The 15,563-nt window shown below is 41.7% G+C and overlaps 1 protein-coding gene across 2 annotated transcripts in view; it reads right to left on the reverse strand.

Moving 5' to 3' along the window:
* Nucleotides 1–15,563, reverse strand: part of Tnc (tenascin C) — an 83,161-nt gene that overhangs the window by 39,563 nt on the left and 28,035 nt on the right. For both annotated transcript variants that reach the window (XM_042678754.1, XM_042678755.1), the window contains exons 5-10: nucleotides 14,147–14,262; nucleotides 13,287–13,443; nucleotides 9,689–9,958; nucleotides 8,597–8,782; nucleotides 8,241–8,330; nucleotides 6,503–6,766 (exon numbers count right to left, since the gene is read on the reverse strand). In XM_042678754.1, the coding sequence (XP_042534688.1) occupies nucleotides 6,503–6,766; nucleotides 8,241–8,330; nucleotides 8,597–8,782; nucleotides 9,689–9,958; nucleotides 13,287–13,443; nucleotides 14,147–14,262 (1,083 nt within the window). The remainder of the gene's footprint in view (nucleotides 1–6,502; nucleotides 6,767–8,240; nucleotides 8,331–8,596; nucleotides 8,783–9,688; nucleotides 9,959–13,286; nucleotides 13,444–14,146; nucleotides 14,263–15,563) is intronic.

The raw sequence follows: 15,563 nt of genomic DNA on the forward strand, positions 1-15,563 counted from the left end.
AATCAAAACCACGTTCAATTTGCACTCCTGTGCTTTTTAGTCAGTCTTTGGAAAATTCATTTTCCTATTGACCAGGTTTGGAATAAACCACACATCTAAGCTGGGGTGCTTCATGGCTGAGTTTCTATTTTGGAAAGTGTCCCTCACCAAAGGGGGTGCCTCTCAATGGTTCCAGAGACCTGAGCAGTGTCCTTAGATTAGCTTTTTTTTTTATTGTGGTGTCTCAGTCTTTCCTAGATGGGTTCTTATAGTAGATATATGGAGAGTTTTGTCAGTTCAGGAGTTCAAATCAGTTTACGCCAACTACTTCAATAAAGATCAGAACCAAGACTAACATAATGTAAGAGAGGTGACAGTCTTTTGAAAAACTGTCCCCTTTTGGATAGAAAATAAAGACCATAAAGTCCTGGGAGAAACAGAGCTTACTAATAAGATCAATTTGAAAATAGCTGAACTATTTTATATACACATATGAAAATGGAACTACGATGCTTATTGAAATTAGTTTGGCCAATGGAGTAGGAGAAAGGAGAGAGTGATGGGTGAGTTGGATCAAGTAGACATATATGGGCATGTCACAAGGAAATCCCCTTGTTCAAATGAGTGATGCTAATAAAAACAAAATGTGAAAAATAACCCAGAATGCCTCATCCTTTTCCATCTCTTGAACATAGACATGAAGCAGAATCTCACTTGTCTGAATCTTAATTAAAGAGTTCATTGGCCCAGGGCTGAGTTAAGTGGACTTTGTGTGACCTCAGAACAAAGGATTTCTCTGGAAATGGATCCTATAAACAAGAGAGAGACTAGGAACTGCCTTTGTTTATTTGAAAGATCAAGTCTTCTTTCTATTTATGCCTCGTCTTTGTTGCTAATTTCCAGGGAGCCCTATATGTCCATGAATGCAGCCTTTGAACTCTAAAAATGTTAACTTGCAATCTGATTGAAGACCCCTATCAGCAGGGTAAAGTTTCTCTGTTGGAGTCTATTTAATTTTGACTTTTCTAGATTCTCGAGAATATTCTTTCTGTTACTTCATACTGGAAAAGCTTATAGTCCTTAAAATTTCTTTAGCTTTACTTTGATGTAGGACATAGATATAGATACATGAACTATAACCTAACGACCATATCTGACCTTCTGACTAGTTTGTAGCTAGAATGGTGACATCAGCTTTTAAATTTTTAAATGGTGACTTTTTTTTTAAAATGCAAAGAAGAATGATATTTCATGATACATGAAAATCAAGTGAAATTTGAATTTGGGGTGTCATAAACTTAAGTTTTATTGGAATAGAGCCACACTTGCTCACTTAGACATCACTGATGGCTACTTTTGTGTTACAGTGGCACAGCTAGCTGTATATTCATGAGAGGGATTAGCCTGCAAAGTCTAAAATATTTATCATCTTGCCCTGTGAAGAAGATGTTTGTGATGCCTGAGCTTGAACTACACGCTGTGGACTCTTCATTTAATCCCATTTTATCCCTTATGCTCATATCCAAGTCTTTAGAGCAGTTCTTAGCCATCTTCACATGGCCTCTATGAGAAGGAGAGGCCCTGAACTCTAGATTTAAAGAAAAGAAAGGAGGGCCAAGATACTCTGAAACAATGGAACTATGTGAAGCTAGGAAAAAGGGTCTCCAAATACAACAATTACGTCCTTGACCTTGGGGCTTAAGCATAAGTAAACTCAGGAGCATGTCTTTATATGTTCCAGCAGCCCCCATACATAAAGAGAAATAAGGCAAACCCAAAACTAAGCAAAACTAATTGTTTTGATCTTTAGGGTTCTCAAACTCTCTTTTCTTTTCCTCTTATTTCTGTTCCAGGTATCTTTGTTTTAGGCTTATCCTTAAGTATGACATTGAAGTATAACATTCTGTCTGTCTGTCTGTCTGTCTGTGTGTCTATCTATCCATCCATCTATCTACCACTTTGCAAATGATGTGGGAGAGTTACTTAACTGTTGTTATAGTAATGATGGATAGAAAGGAGATTCAAAATTCTTTCTGGGGACAATAATTCAAGCTCTGTGAATCAGCTTTTGAATATGTCATTGATGCTTTTAAGCAATGACCCTCCCAGGTTATTTCATTTGTTCGTGTTGTACCAGTTTAGTCACTAAGCAGTAAGAATCATGTCAACAGTTTTGGCTGTTCCTCCACTTTTTTGTTTTTTGGTAAATAAATCAGGAAAGGACACTGACCACCATGTGGTCAGGTTTACATGGGATACAGTTGGCATCTGGTCAACTCTTCCACTTAACAGATGTTCAGAGTGGCAAAAGATACAACTTCCTTTGTGAATAAAATCAATACATAACAAAGAGACTGGAATTAGAATTGTGAAAAGAAAATGATCAATAGAAACACAGCAGATAGGAGTAGAGCTAGAGACTTAAGAAGCTTCCCATAAGTGCTGGCTCTACATTTCCATAGCAAATGACACACTGTGGCCTTCCTGCCCCAGAAGCCAAGGGTTCTCATTGTACACTTCCACACTGACTCTCTTGGCATTTCTTGATGAAAAGGCTGTTGTCTTTTTCTTACAGCTGTGCATTGGAATCTACCCTCTGAACAATGTCAGTAGGCCTGGGAAATCAGAATTTTGAAATTTGATGTCGGTGCTTATAGTGGGTTGAGCAGCTGGCCTGGAGGAATTTCTGGCAGTACCCATGTCCGATGTTTAGATTCCCACCCTGTCAATGCTAATTACCAAAACAGGCACAATGAAAAAACTCTCTCTCATGGGAGAAAGATGGATTCTCCCTCCACTGAGGGGTGATCAAATCCAAGCCTGAAGACCCCCAAAAGTAGACGAAATGGAATAAAGCTCTTGTAGAGATAAAATAATTAAAACATAAAATCTCAACTGCTTTAAAACTTTCTAGTGCCTCCTTGTAACTATCAGCAATGAAAACCAAGGCCTTGAGCATCACATTAGAGGTCATTTGCAAATGTTTCTAGTCCTGAGCTCCACTTTCTCTGTTAGGTAGACTGCATGGTTGTCTTGCACAAAAATTAACTTCCTGTGTCTTTGAGCCTTTCAGATGTGGTCCTTCCTGTTGGAAATGCCATGGCTTTCTTTCCGTTTTCCTTTACAAGGGCTTATCCAAGCATCATTTCTTCCATTACTTCTCTGAGATTTTCCTTCCCTTTGCCAGATATGGGATAGGGACCTGCCTCTAGTCTCCTGTGGCTTCTAGCTGCCCCTGTAAGACATTGCTGTAGTTCTTAATATAATTCTTTCTACCTCATTGAAGCCTCCACCATTTCGTCTGTTGTGTTGTTCCCTGCACCTAAGAGCATTTCCTAACTCAAATAAATACTTCTTGAAAGATACATATTTAATAAGTTTTAGCCTGCTCCATGAGACACATTGGCAAATCAGAGGACAATGTCTTCTAATGCCTGTTGCTGTAAAAAAAAAATGAGATTTCACTTTTCTGCCTTCTAAATTCATGCCAATTTCTGGAATATCACTCTTGAATCCTACAGTGCTGTGGAAAAGGTGTTCCGTTGTCCTTGTATTCAAGCTATGGTCTGTGATTCATGTTTCTATGGCTCCCAGAGGCCTTGTCCTTAAGCAGAGTTCAATTGGATTTTCAGAATTTAAATGCAAAGAGAAGGAAAAGGGGATAAAGGGAAGAGAGGAAAGAAGATAAGGAAAAGATGGAAAAGAGGTGGGAAGGACAGGGAGGAAGTGAAAGAGGGAAAGGAGAAATAACGAGGCAGAAATAGAGAGGTAGAGCCTGGCACATACTAATTTCCTTCATCACTAACAGGGAGAGTATCTTTTACCTCTTCCTCCCTTCCCTTCTTTTCTCTACTTTACTCTTTTCCTTTCTTCTGCTTTTTCTTGTATTAAGCTGAATTAAAAACTTTTCAGTGAAATGTTTTCTCTTCCTTTTCCCTTAGTTCTTGAGGAAGATAATACAGAGGTAGAAACAAAGGACCAGAGGGCTCAATGGAAATTCTGGCCCTGGAATACTGCATTCGAGATTCTTCCCATCTTAAGCCATTTCTGGCTTTCTGCTGGTAGATTCCATTTTCCCAGCCACACCCTGATCATTCAGAGCACAGTGCTGTGGACAGGAGCTCTTGGGAATCACATGTCTTCTTTGCTCTAGAAACTTCAGAACTTAACATTAAGTTTGGTTATAGTGTGGTATTGGCTTGGGAGACACAGAAGACTTGGGTTTTTGAGAAAGAACTCAAGAGATGGAAAGAAATATCTACTATACTTTTAATGAACTGTTCTGGAAAGAACGCCAGAGTGGCATATTCTGGAGATAATGAGGAAGAGCCATTACAAATGACTTTGCCCATTTTTTTTTTTCCTGTAGTGAGCAATCTTCGAATATAGAATATGGTCTCTTTGAAATAGCATTAAGGAGGTGTGGTGTGGGAGATGCTGGTGCCAAGGCTTTGCAATGCCAGTCCTGATGCCTAGACAGAGATAGGAACTCCAGCCTGTGGTCCAACAGGAAGCTTCTCCTTTCCTGAGCCACTAAGGCCTTGCCTTCCCCACTGGAGAAAAGAGGGAGGATGGCTGTCGCTTGAAGTTCTGATTGTTGAGAGTCTCTCTGATGTAGCATTTGTTAAACGTAGAAGGCAGAGGAAGGACACAAGAAAGGATTACAGGAGAGGGAAAGATAAGAAAGGAGAGGGATTTCTTTTTTCTTTCGAGTATTTTTAATTGTTATTATAAAGGTGATGTACAGAGGGGTTACAGTTATATAAGGCAGATGAAGGGTACATTGCTTTTTGAACAATGTTACCCCTTCCCTGACCTTATAACCTGTGTTTATAGCCCTGAAAGATTCAAATCTTTGCTTTAGAATTTGATTCTCTTTGGCCTCTGCCCACCTTTGAGTAAATGCTCTCCCCTCCTGAGCAACCTTAGCAATCATCTCACGGCTAAGTGGGAAGCTGTCCCTGCATGATCAGCAAAACAGATCATCTAGGCTCACTTCAAACACTCTGGCAGAGACTGATCTTTGCCCACCAAATTTCCCTTTCCTTAAAAGCAACTATGATAGTATGTGTTTAACAGCACGTTCAGACATAGGATTACTTCACTTAGTCTCACTTAAAGCTAAGAAAGGCCAGTGATGCAAGGAGAGACATGATTACTGGGTTCCAGGAAGGTTCATCTAGCAGGTAGCCCTATTTCAGCCCTATTTCCCCCTTGCCTAGAACACAGAGGGAATGACAATATTATAGCAGCTATATTGTGACACTGAGGTGACTTTGGGAATCCAAGCCAAGGTCTGAGAATGGTAAAACAAAAAGCCAGAAGTAGCTCAGGTCTCTGATTATTTGAAACTACTGTGCTGTCCCCAAACCACCTGGATTCTTTTTATAACAGAGGAAAATAACTTCTATCTTACATAAGTGGTTATGAATGACTGGAAAATTCTACTTGGCTAAAGATATTTGTGAAGGGCATTTCTACATACATCTCTTGCAATCCCTTTTTGAATCATCAAGGCTCAGCTGAGGTGACATCTCTGTCAAGTAGGATGCCTTTGCCAGATGCTCCTGACTTTTGATCCCCTGATCTTTTCCGTGATTGGGCTCTGCCTCACACCGTAGGTATCTGGTCTGTCTCAGGGACCATGAGCAGGGGCATTCTACTGTACCTAACTGTACAATCTGCATGACACCTTCCCCTCAAACATCAGCCTGTCAGCAGGTGCTCAGTTCATGAAAACTATTTAAATTGGAAGTTAAGACCATCTCTTGCCAAACCCTGCAGAAGTACTATTTCACATCCACATTTCTTCAGTGCTCAGTGGCAAACTCTGAATGTGTTGCTTTACAAAACAAAAACAAAAACAAAATCTCTTTTTTGATTTTGTTTGTTTTTCTGATTCTCTTCCACTCAGCTCCTGAGGAAACATGGTAGCAAATCCAGTGTGGAGGGTACAAGAGACACTGGCAGGCAGGGTGAACCAGGATAGACCAGGTGAACCTCTGCAGGACTAAGAGGAAGAAGAGCATGAGAAGGGCAGGAGGCTCGGGGGACCACGTGTGAGTCATCAGGGTCACCTTCTAAGAAAGCAAGGGACCTGAAATAAAAACCGTTTCCTGGAAAAATAACCAGAGGATGATTACTAGCATCCCACTCTTGTCTAAGAAAAGAAAGTAACTCATGGTTAGGTGTAAAAGAAGAAAGAAACAATTTAAAAGTAACTGTGAAACAAGAATTAACAACAAAAAAAGGACGAATGAACCTGATGCCATAAGCTGTCCTAGGAAGAAATAGTTAAAAACCACTTTGTCTTGCCAGGGAACTTGGCTCCCTCCGTTGCCAAGAGGACAAGTTAATCAGGAGGAAAGACAAGGAAGCAGCTGTTTCGAAGTGGCATTTAAGGACTTCCTGGGTAGAGAAAGCCGTACATTTACCATCTGGGTCTCTCAGCCTGACTGCAGTACTCTGCAAATCAGAGTCACCAAAGGGTAAGAAGGTGGTTAGGTGCTTCAGGGCAACTCACCAGTGGATGCCTTCACATGTGCCGGCTTGCTCTTGTGCCTGCCCTTCTCGGCTGTGAGGACAATGGTGTATTCCTGCGCTGGTTGCAACCCTGTTAGGACATAGGATGTGGTGTCCTTCGGCAGCTGGGCCTCTCCTGACTGGCCTGTAGATAGGCTGTAGTTGAGGCGGTAACGGTCGAACTTGGCCAGTGGTGCCCTCCAGAGCAGGGTCAGGCTGTTCTCTGTTGTTTCGGAAACCTGGAGGTCCTTGGGTGCATCCATGTCTGGGAGAAAAACAAAAGAGGAAGACTCATAAGGCTGGGAGGTACAGGTGCTGGTAGGGCGGAAGGTCACCAGATTCTGGGCTGGAATCCTAGACTGCTGATGAGGGGCTGTGTGCCTTCAAGATAGTCACTTCTCTGACCCTCAGTTTCTACCTCAGCCTATTTTGCTCTATCCTACTCTTAACTACTGGTTGGATTTTGGAAGCTTAAAAATAATGTAGTGGCATATCCATACTACAAAATGTTTCCTGGGTAGCTCATACCAGTAATCCTATCTACTCAGGAGGCTGAGATCTGAAGATCATGGTTCAGAGATAGCCTAGGCAGACAAATCTGTGAGACTCTTATTTCTAGTTAGCAAAACCCAAAACAAAAAAATTACAAAACAAAAAGAAAACAAAAGAAGCCAGAAGCAGCGGTATGGCTCACATACTAGAGCTTCAGCCTTGAGCATAAAGCAAAGGGATCAGAATGAGTCTTGGAGTTCGAGCCCCAGTACCAGCATAAAAACAAACAACACACACACACACACACACACACACACACACACACACACACACACACACACACACACACACACACACACACACACACACACACACACACACACACACACAACAAACATTTAAAAGGACCAAGCTATGTACAAGAAACAATTGATACGAATCTCGAAAGATTTATGGCAGAAGAAAAAAGGTAGTTTCAAAAGGTGATAGACCATTTTGTATGGATGATATATTTGTGTCTCCCTAAAATCTGTATTTTGAAACTGAATCCCCAAACTGATAGTATTTGGATGTGGGAATCTTTGAGCGGCCTTGTGAATGGAACTAGTGGCTTCATAAGGAAAGAGCCCAGAGGAGATCCTGGTCCCTTTCTGACATGGAAGGACATGGCATAAAGACAGACATTTCGGGCTGGGAGGGTGGCTCAGTGGTACAGTGCTTGCCTTGCACGCATGAGGCCCTGGGTTCAATTCCCCAGCACCACATAAGCAAAAAGAAAAAAAGCCAGAAGTGGTGCTCAAGTGGTAGAGCGCTAGCTTTGAGCTGAAGAGCTGAGGGACAGTGCCCAGGCCCAGAGTTCAGGCCCCACAACCGGACCCAAAAAAAAAAAAAAAAAGACATTTCCCTGAACCTGCAGGAAGGTCCTCACCGAATTTGTTAGCAACTTGACCTGGTGCTTTCCAGCCTCCACCCTATGAGAAATAAATTACTTTAATTTATAAGGTACTTAATGCAGGGTACTTTTGTTGTAGTACAGAATGGACCAATACAAATAGGATTCCATTTATGCAGAATTCATGAAATAGTAGCAGTGGATGAACAGGATTAGGCAGAGAGGGATGGAGGGAAGTGGCTGTGGAAGCATCCGTGTGGATGAGTTTGCATCTCCACCGCAGGGCTGGCCTCACAGCCCTACAGGTGTGATAAAAACCAGTGTGGTCATCATGGGAATTCCAGGTGTGCCTCACCTGTAGCTGCATTGATGGTTGCTGGATTGCTCTCCTTGTCCTCCTTCACAGCAGAAACGCCAATCCCATATTCAGTTCCTGGCCTCAGACCTATGAGAGGATGTGCAGGGTGAGAGGAGGCTGGAAGTAGAAAGGCTTTTGGACGATCCCTACTGGCAGCTCTGGACTGGTCTCTGCACACTGTGATTTCTCAGTGTCTAGAATGTGGTGTTATATTGCTTGTGGTCCAAGTGAGAGAAATTCCTAGGAACTAGGCTTACTTCCCTGTGGGTCACTCTAAAATGGGGGACATGTAGGAGCAGATCCCTGTCCTCTGAGGGCCCCTAGGAACACCTGACTGTGCAAATAGGGCTCACCCATGAGTGTGGTTTTGGTTGTGGCTTGTTGACTCTTTGGGACATCAACTTCTGCATGGTCACCTCCAGAGATGGGTGCATACTTAATTCTGTAGTTGTCAATGGCTGCCTTGACATTCCTCCATTCCAAGGTGATACTGTTGTCTGTCTGGGAGACGCGTCGGAGATTCCGGGGAGCATCCAGGCCTGTGTATAACAAGGAACATGTGAACTGACTTTGGCAGATGCTAGGAGAACAGGAGCCTTTGACAGAAGGCACCTGCCATTGGAAAGGAATGACAAGACCTGTGTCTGTGGCTGACCACAAATCTCAACGAATACTATACATTTGGCAGTTCTCCAATTACTGATGTGTGTGACATTTTAATCACTTGTGTTTTTCTCAGTTTTACTTAAGAGACAATTTAAATAAGGTCAGGAGTGTAAGACCTAGTATCTGTGCTTCATCACTGTATTTCTAATAACTTATACGGAACTCACAGAACTCTTGCAAAGTATTTCTTGGATAAACAATTGCTACTTTCATACTTTTAAAAGTAATGCCATGGGCTAAGAGGCTGGGAGCTTTGTCACCATGTATATTATTTGGTGGTATTGAGATTTGAACTCAGGGTTTTGAGCTTGTGTGGCTAGTATTCTACCATTGTAGCTATGCCTCCAGCCAAGCTTTTTGTTGTTTATTTTGAAGAGTCTCCTAGACTTTTCTGCCTAGTCTGGTTTTGTGTCACAGTGTTCTGGATCTTAGCCTTCTCCCGTGTAGCCAAGATCACAGGCACAAGCCATAAGGAACTTGGTTTTTAAAACATTTAATGTTTAATTGAATTGGATTTTAACCAGAACACTGATCTAAGACTATCCTTCCAGTTTCTTCCATACATATAAAAACTAAAAAGGTATTTTGGAAGGCAATAGGGATTTTTTTCTTTTATTTGAAAAGACAATCAATTGCAATAGTTAAAAAAAAAAATAAATGGAAAGGAATGGAAATACTGTCTTCAATGAAAATGAGTCCAGAAAACATCTGACTTGGTGTGGGGTAGAAATCTTGCCATCTTCCTTTCCCATCCCTGTTAACAGGGAAAGGACTGTTACCTGTTGTGAAGGTCTCTTTGGCTGGGTTGCTGGACATGTCTACCCTGCGGGAGACAAGGGACACCTCGTATTCTGTGTCAGGCTTTAGGTTTCCGATGGAATACTGGTTCTCGTCATGTGTAAGGTCAATGGTAGTGCGGTCACCGGGCATATCTTTGGCACCATAGGAGAGCTCGATGCTGTCAATCTCAGCCAGGGGCTTGAACCAGGTGACTAGAGCTGTGGTGTCTGTGATGTCTTTCACCTCAAGCTGGCTGGGAGCGTCCAGGCCTGGATGGGACAGAGGACAGAGCAGATTCAGAGATCAAGGCCAGAGCCAGTGACTGAGCAGACCCATGAATAAAATACATACTGACTTCTTATTTTATCTTTTGGAGCCTGGATTTCCTAGTTGATAAGCTATAGGTAGGGATTATGATATGTCATGAGTGTATATTTTTTCTAATTAAGGAGATAATGCTCACAAAGAAACCATCTAGCATAGAGCCTGGGACATGGCCTATTATATAATAAAAGATTTTGTTGTTATTATCACCATTAATACTCTGTTTAGTTAAGGGAACATAGAGGATATCTCCTCTGAACAAAATTGATCTAGTTGCTCTCTTCCTTTTAAAAATTAGGCCAAACTTTCCTGGGTGCTTACTAACTTTTCCATTTGAACAATGGAGCAGAGATTTGAGGCAGTGGTCTATTGCTATGGGGTGTGGAAGTTCCTTTTGATGAAAAGAATTCATTGTTCTTTCAGTCCTTTCTTGTCTTCATATCTGCATCTTGGCTTGTCCTGTTGTACTGTTAAACTCAATTCTTGCTCTAGCCACTCGTATTTAGTGCTCTGGCAGCAGGCTGCTCAGACTTCTGGGAGCACACTTCTAGGGAGTTTGTCACTTTCTAGTCTCTTTCCCTTTCCCTTTTTCCCTTTCCCCTTTTCCCTGAGCTCATCCTACCCAGTCCAAAATGTTCCCATCCATCCCTGGAAATCTCTCTTACAGTTTATCTCCCAGCCCGAAGCCTCCTTTAGCCATGTGCAATCACCTAAACCCATTCTCTCTCCCTAAGGCTGCTCCTGTCCTGAAAGAGCTGGCTAACAGTCAGCTTTCCTCCCTATCCTGTAACAGATTTCTCCACAGTTTGACGTGATTCAGATAGGGTCACTCATTGATTCATTTACTCACTTTTATTCATTCATTACTCAGAGAATGAATTTTTGTCCCTTCTTGATCCCTAGCATAGAGACAGGAATGTGATAACATGTCACTACTTGGTATTTGGAAGATGTTTCTTCTTTCTAAAATAAGTCTGTGTCTTCAGCTTTGGTCAAATAAATGTCTGATAGAAGGTTGTAAGCTTTGTGCAAGGAGCAAGAAGAGAACTAATTCACCATACATCGTGATGATGCTTGTAGTGTCTTAATTTTTGAAGTCTAGGTATTGGTCTCAGCTTGCAGATGATAGCTTATAATGAGAAGGATGCTACAAATGAGTCATGATCCTCCTGCTTGGTGTGTAAGAAGTCAGACCATTTTTCTTCCCTTTTTGGGAACTTTTTCATTACAGAGTTCGGGGTTCATCTAAGGTCACTGATATCCTCCTAGCTTGGGGTCCCTTGAATGTTGCATACTAACAGGACAGGCCTTTTTAAAAAAATCATTTTATAATTTTTTTTATTGTAGATACTGTACAGAGGGGTTACAGTTACATGAGCAAGGTAATGAGTCCATTTCCTGTTGAGCATTGTTACCCCCTCCTTTGTTTTTCCCCTACCATCCCTTTCCTCCCCAGAACAGGCTTTTTTGTGTCATGTATGTTTCTATTTGTAGAACCACCTCACAAGGAAAGTACTGTAAATGCATGTTGGATCTGGGGTTTAAATAATCAAGACTTTTCCACCAGGCTAGTGAATAGTGAAAATAGAAGTTAAACTGAGGAGTGATGAGATCCAGGCCTTTGTTGTTTCTCTTTTCTATGGCAATGCCTTTCATCGATTTCTACATATCAAAAAGAGCTACAATACGATCTTAGGAAGGTACCAGAGAGAAAGAACAAACGTCTAGTATATCACTAAAAAGAATAGGTTAGTATATGTCTTTCAAGTTGCTATTTGCGTAACTCTGAAAATTCAAACATTGGAGGTGTTTGTTCTTCTATAAGAAGAAAATAGCCATTCCTTACATTTGGAATAAAAAGAAAAGGGCAGGCAAAAGAATTGTCCTTTGTGTTTTGGGTGTGTTTTCTGTTCGGTGAGTAAGCATTTGCTTGATCCTTTCTATGCTTTTCTGGTGATCTAATGATTTTTTTTCCTGCCTGTACCTGCTTTCGACCTACCACAGAGAGATTTTGTCAGGATGACGGAAAACACTTACTATGAAAGAGCCAGTCTTATGCATTGGCCCTGAGCTAGGCAAAAATGTGCAAATGTCTTAGTGCAAGCTGTTCTTTCTTGTCATTAGTCAACAGATTTAACTTTTCCAACAACCTCCTGCCAAGAAGATTCAACTCCTTAGAGAACTAGCACATATGCAATCTTGAAAAAAAAAAAAGGAGGTTTTCCTAAATGGCAATGCAAGATTAGGTTCTTTCTTTCTTTTTTGTTTGACAAATATTTCTTCCTAGAAAAGCAACTCCAAATTCATACTTTTTTTTTCTTATCAAATGTTCTAGTTATGCTAAAGCTTATTCTACTCTAAGAAGTTTTGATAACATTCATATTGAGTGAAATCTTATTTAGATTTCTGTTGATACATGAAATCAACTTTCTGAAAACAACAAGAACAACCACGTAGCCTGTTGAGTGCTGGTGATAATGGAGGTAAGGTTCTAATAGTTGTCCTGGCTTAAAGTTGTAGCACTGACTGTACAAACTATGAGGGATTAAGATGATTTTGCTTCTTAATGATCCAAGGGATAGCACTGACCAAGAGGCAGTATACTAATAAAATGACACGTTAAATCAAAAACTCTTTGTACAACTACTTAAAGATAATTTTTTTAAAAAGTAAAAACAAAATGACTCTAATTTTCTCAGGCTTACTTTCTACTTTTCAAATATAATAGCAAGAATATTTGCCCTGTTTCTTGCCTTAGGACTGGGTGTTAGATTTAAATGAGATGATGGGGTAGATAGTTTACATCATAGTGGTTTAAATCATATCCTCCTTCATCTCTACCTCCTGGGAATGTGTCTTTTGAGTTCCTATTATCAAAGATGGACCTATTTCCCTAACCCTTATACTTGGGCTCACCTTGGTGTTTGTGTGACAGCAGTGTGGGACTGCTGGTTTGAGGCCTGCTCAATAGCCCAGTGCACAGGTCCCAGTTAGTCTAGTGAAGATGAGACCATATGGAACAGAAACTTACCATCTGGCTGAGGTCATACCAGACCCGCAAGCCCTCCCTCTCCCCTTCTTCCCTGGAAGGAGATGCATGATGTATCAATGAGCCCATCTAGTACAGCCCATCAATCCAAAATCATGAACCCGTAGAAATGTGTTGTGTGAGCTATAACATGGAGCCTTCTTGATAATAAACAGAAGCTCATTGACACAGATGCACCAGAAGGTACACTGAGGCACAGTTGGTTCCATCATTGTAATACTCACGGGTTGTCGTCACCCTCCTCAAGCCAGGACCCCTGGTGTTGTTCTTCACAATGTGCAAAGATATCTCATACTCTTGCCCAGGGGCAAGACCAGTTTGCCGGTAAGAAGTCTCTGGCCTTCGTAGGCTTTTGGTGATCTCTCCCTCGTCTTCTTTATTCTGCAAGATAGAAGGAAGCACTAGGGTTAGAGTTAGAGAGGTGGTACCACTTTCATTTGTGGGCTTCATTCCTTGTTGCATCAATTTCATTCACTAGGTAGTTCACTATGAATTGGATTGGCATTTGGAGTGCTGAGGATACAGAGTTGATAGACATTTTGTTTCTCAAGTTCATTTCTGTCTCTTGTAGATCTCTCTACCCTACCCTCTTATACACAAGTCCAATGCCTGAAAGTGAGTGCCAAAGGAATTATGACCTGTAAATTCAACCTTTCTTTTGAGAGACCAGGAGGCTGGCATCTGAGAAGTCCTGAGAAGTTGAGTGATTTTCCTAAAATCACGTAACTAGTTGGTAGCAGAGCTTGGATTTATACCCAGAAACAAGGTTGCTGGCCTCTCCCATGCTTTTGGGCTTGGGGGAACAGCTGCTCAGATCCAACATGTGTTTGCAGACATTTAGGAATGTACAAGGTGTACTTGAGAGGACCTTGTTTGCCTAGGTTCTCAGTCCTAAACCCTGCACTTTCTAACTTACTAAAATCAGAGAAACACTCAACATCACTTAAAATGCACATGCAAAACTACAAGATGCCGGAGCTTTGTCTTCCCACCAAAGTTGAGGACAGAGTTACTTGAGTCTGTAGAATCCTTTGAGTCCCTTTCAGATCCTTGAGGTCAAATGCACCTGTTCTCTGTATCTCACCATATTCCGGAAGATGATCTCCCATGTTTCAAAAGCAATGTCTAGAGGATCCCACTCAACTTCCACTGATGTCTCCTTGATGGACTTGAATTTTAGGCCTTCAGGTGCAGGCAAGTCTATAAGAAACAGCACAAACAATACTGTAAGGAGGGGGCAGATCTGTGGTGGGAGCCACACAGCCCTGATTCTACTCATTATCAGCTCATGATGGATGCCTGTCATCCAGGGGCTGATAATCAGAACTGGCCTCTCTCTAGAAGTTCCTCTTCTGGGATTCTGTCTACTATTTTGCTCCTTGAAAACTAGTAACTATTAAGACCAACCATGTAATAGGATACTGGCAATTTTACATGGTTAACTGTAATTAAGTCCAGATTTTGGAATCAGACAGACTTGGGCCAAAATCTTAAGCTTCACCATTCTGTGTGTATGTGTGTGTATGTGTATGTGTGTGTGTGTGTGTGTGTGTGTGTGTGTGTGTGTGTGTCTGTCTGTCTGTCTGTCTGTCTGTCTGTCTGTCTGTCTGTGTGCCTGTGTCTGTTTGTTGGTCCTGGGACTTGAACTCAGGGCTTGGGTGCTGTCCCTGGGCTTCATTTTGCTCAAGGCATGTGCTCTATCCCTTGAGTCACAGTGTGACTTCCAGCCTTTCTTGGTGGTTAATTGGTGATTAGAGTCTTACAGACTTTCCTATCCAGGGTGTCTTTTAACTGTGATTGACAGTTCTCAGCTTCCTGAGTAGCTAGGATTCCAAGCCTGAGCCACCCAGCAAGCTTCACCATCCTTAACATTGCGACCTTGAGAAAGCCCTGTAAATTGCCATGAGTCAGAGAGAAGGAGGCGACTGCCGTGCCTGGGAATGCAAAGAGGACTGAGTGATGTGTTTTGTCATAGACCAGAGACCTGGCTCCTGTCACGCAGCACAGATTTGGGAAGTGGCAGCCACTGTTGTTATTGCTAAGCAACTAAGGGCCATCTTCAAGCCATAACTTGCTTTTCAGGTATGAAGGGAATTATACAGATACTGAGACTTAAAGAACAATCTGAATCCTAAGCATTATCTGCTTAAAAAAAATAGAACCAGCTAATGAGCTCTCTAGAATGTCACCTGGACTGCTTAAGCTCAAGTCCCATCTCTGCTGCTGATTAGCTGTGGTATTTTGGTTGAGATGGTGTACTACAGAGTCTCAGTTTCCCCATCAGTTCATGCAGTTAACAGTGAGTTAATATTTGTGAAGTAGTGAAAACGAAGTCTGGTGCATGGCAGACACTTGGTTAAGTGTTACCTGCCAATGTTGAAAGGGCACAAGGAAAGCAAAGAGGGAGATTAAGTAGAAAATTAGTTTCTTTAGGAAAATATTCAGTGGACTTAAGTCAGGTTCTAGGTTCTAAATTAAAATAACTACACATAGGACAATGG

The sequence above is a fragment of the Dipodomys spectabilis genome, unplaced genomic scaffold, assembly GCF_019054845.1.
Source record: "Dipodomys spectabilis isolate Male_0828 unplaced genomic scaffold, ASM1905484v1 ptg000046l, whole genome shotgun sequence".
Lineage (NCBI taxonomy): Eukaryota > Metazoa > Chordata > Mammalia > Rodentia > Heteromyidae > Dipodomys > Dipodomys spectabilis.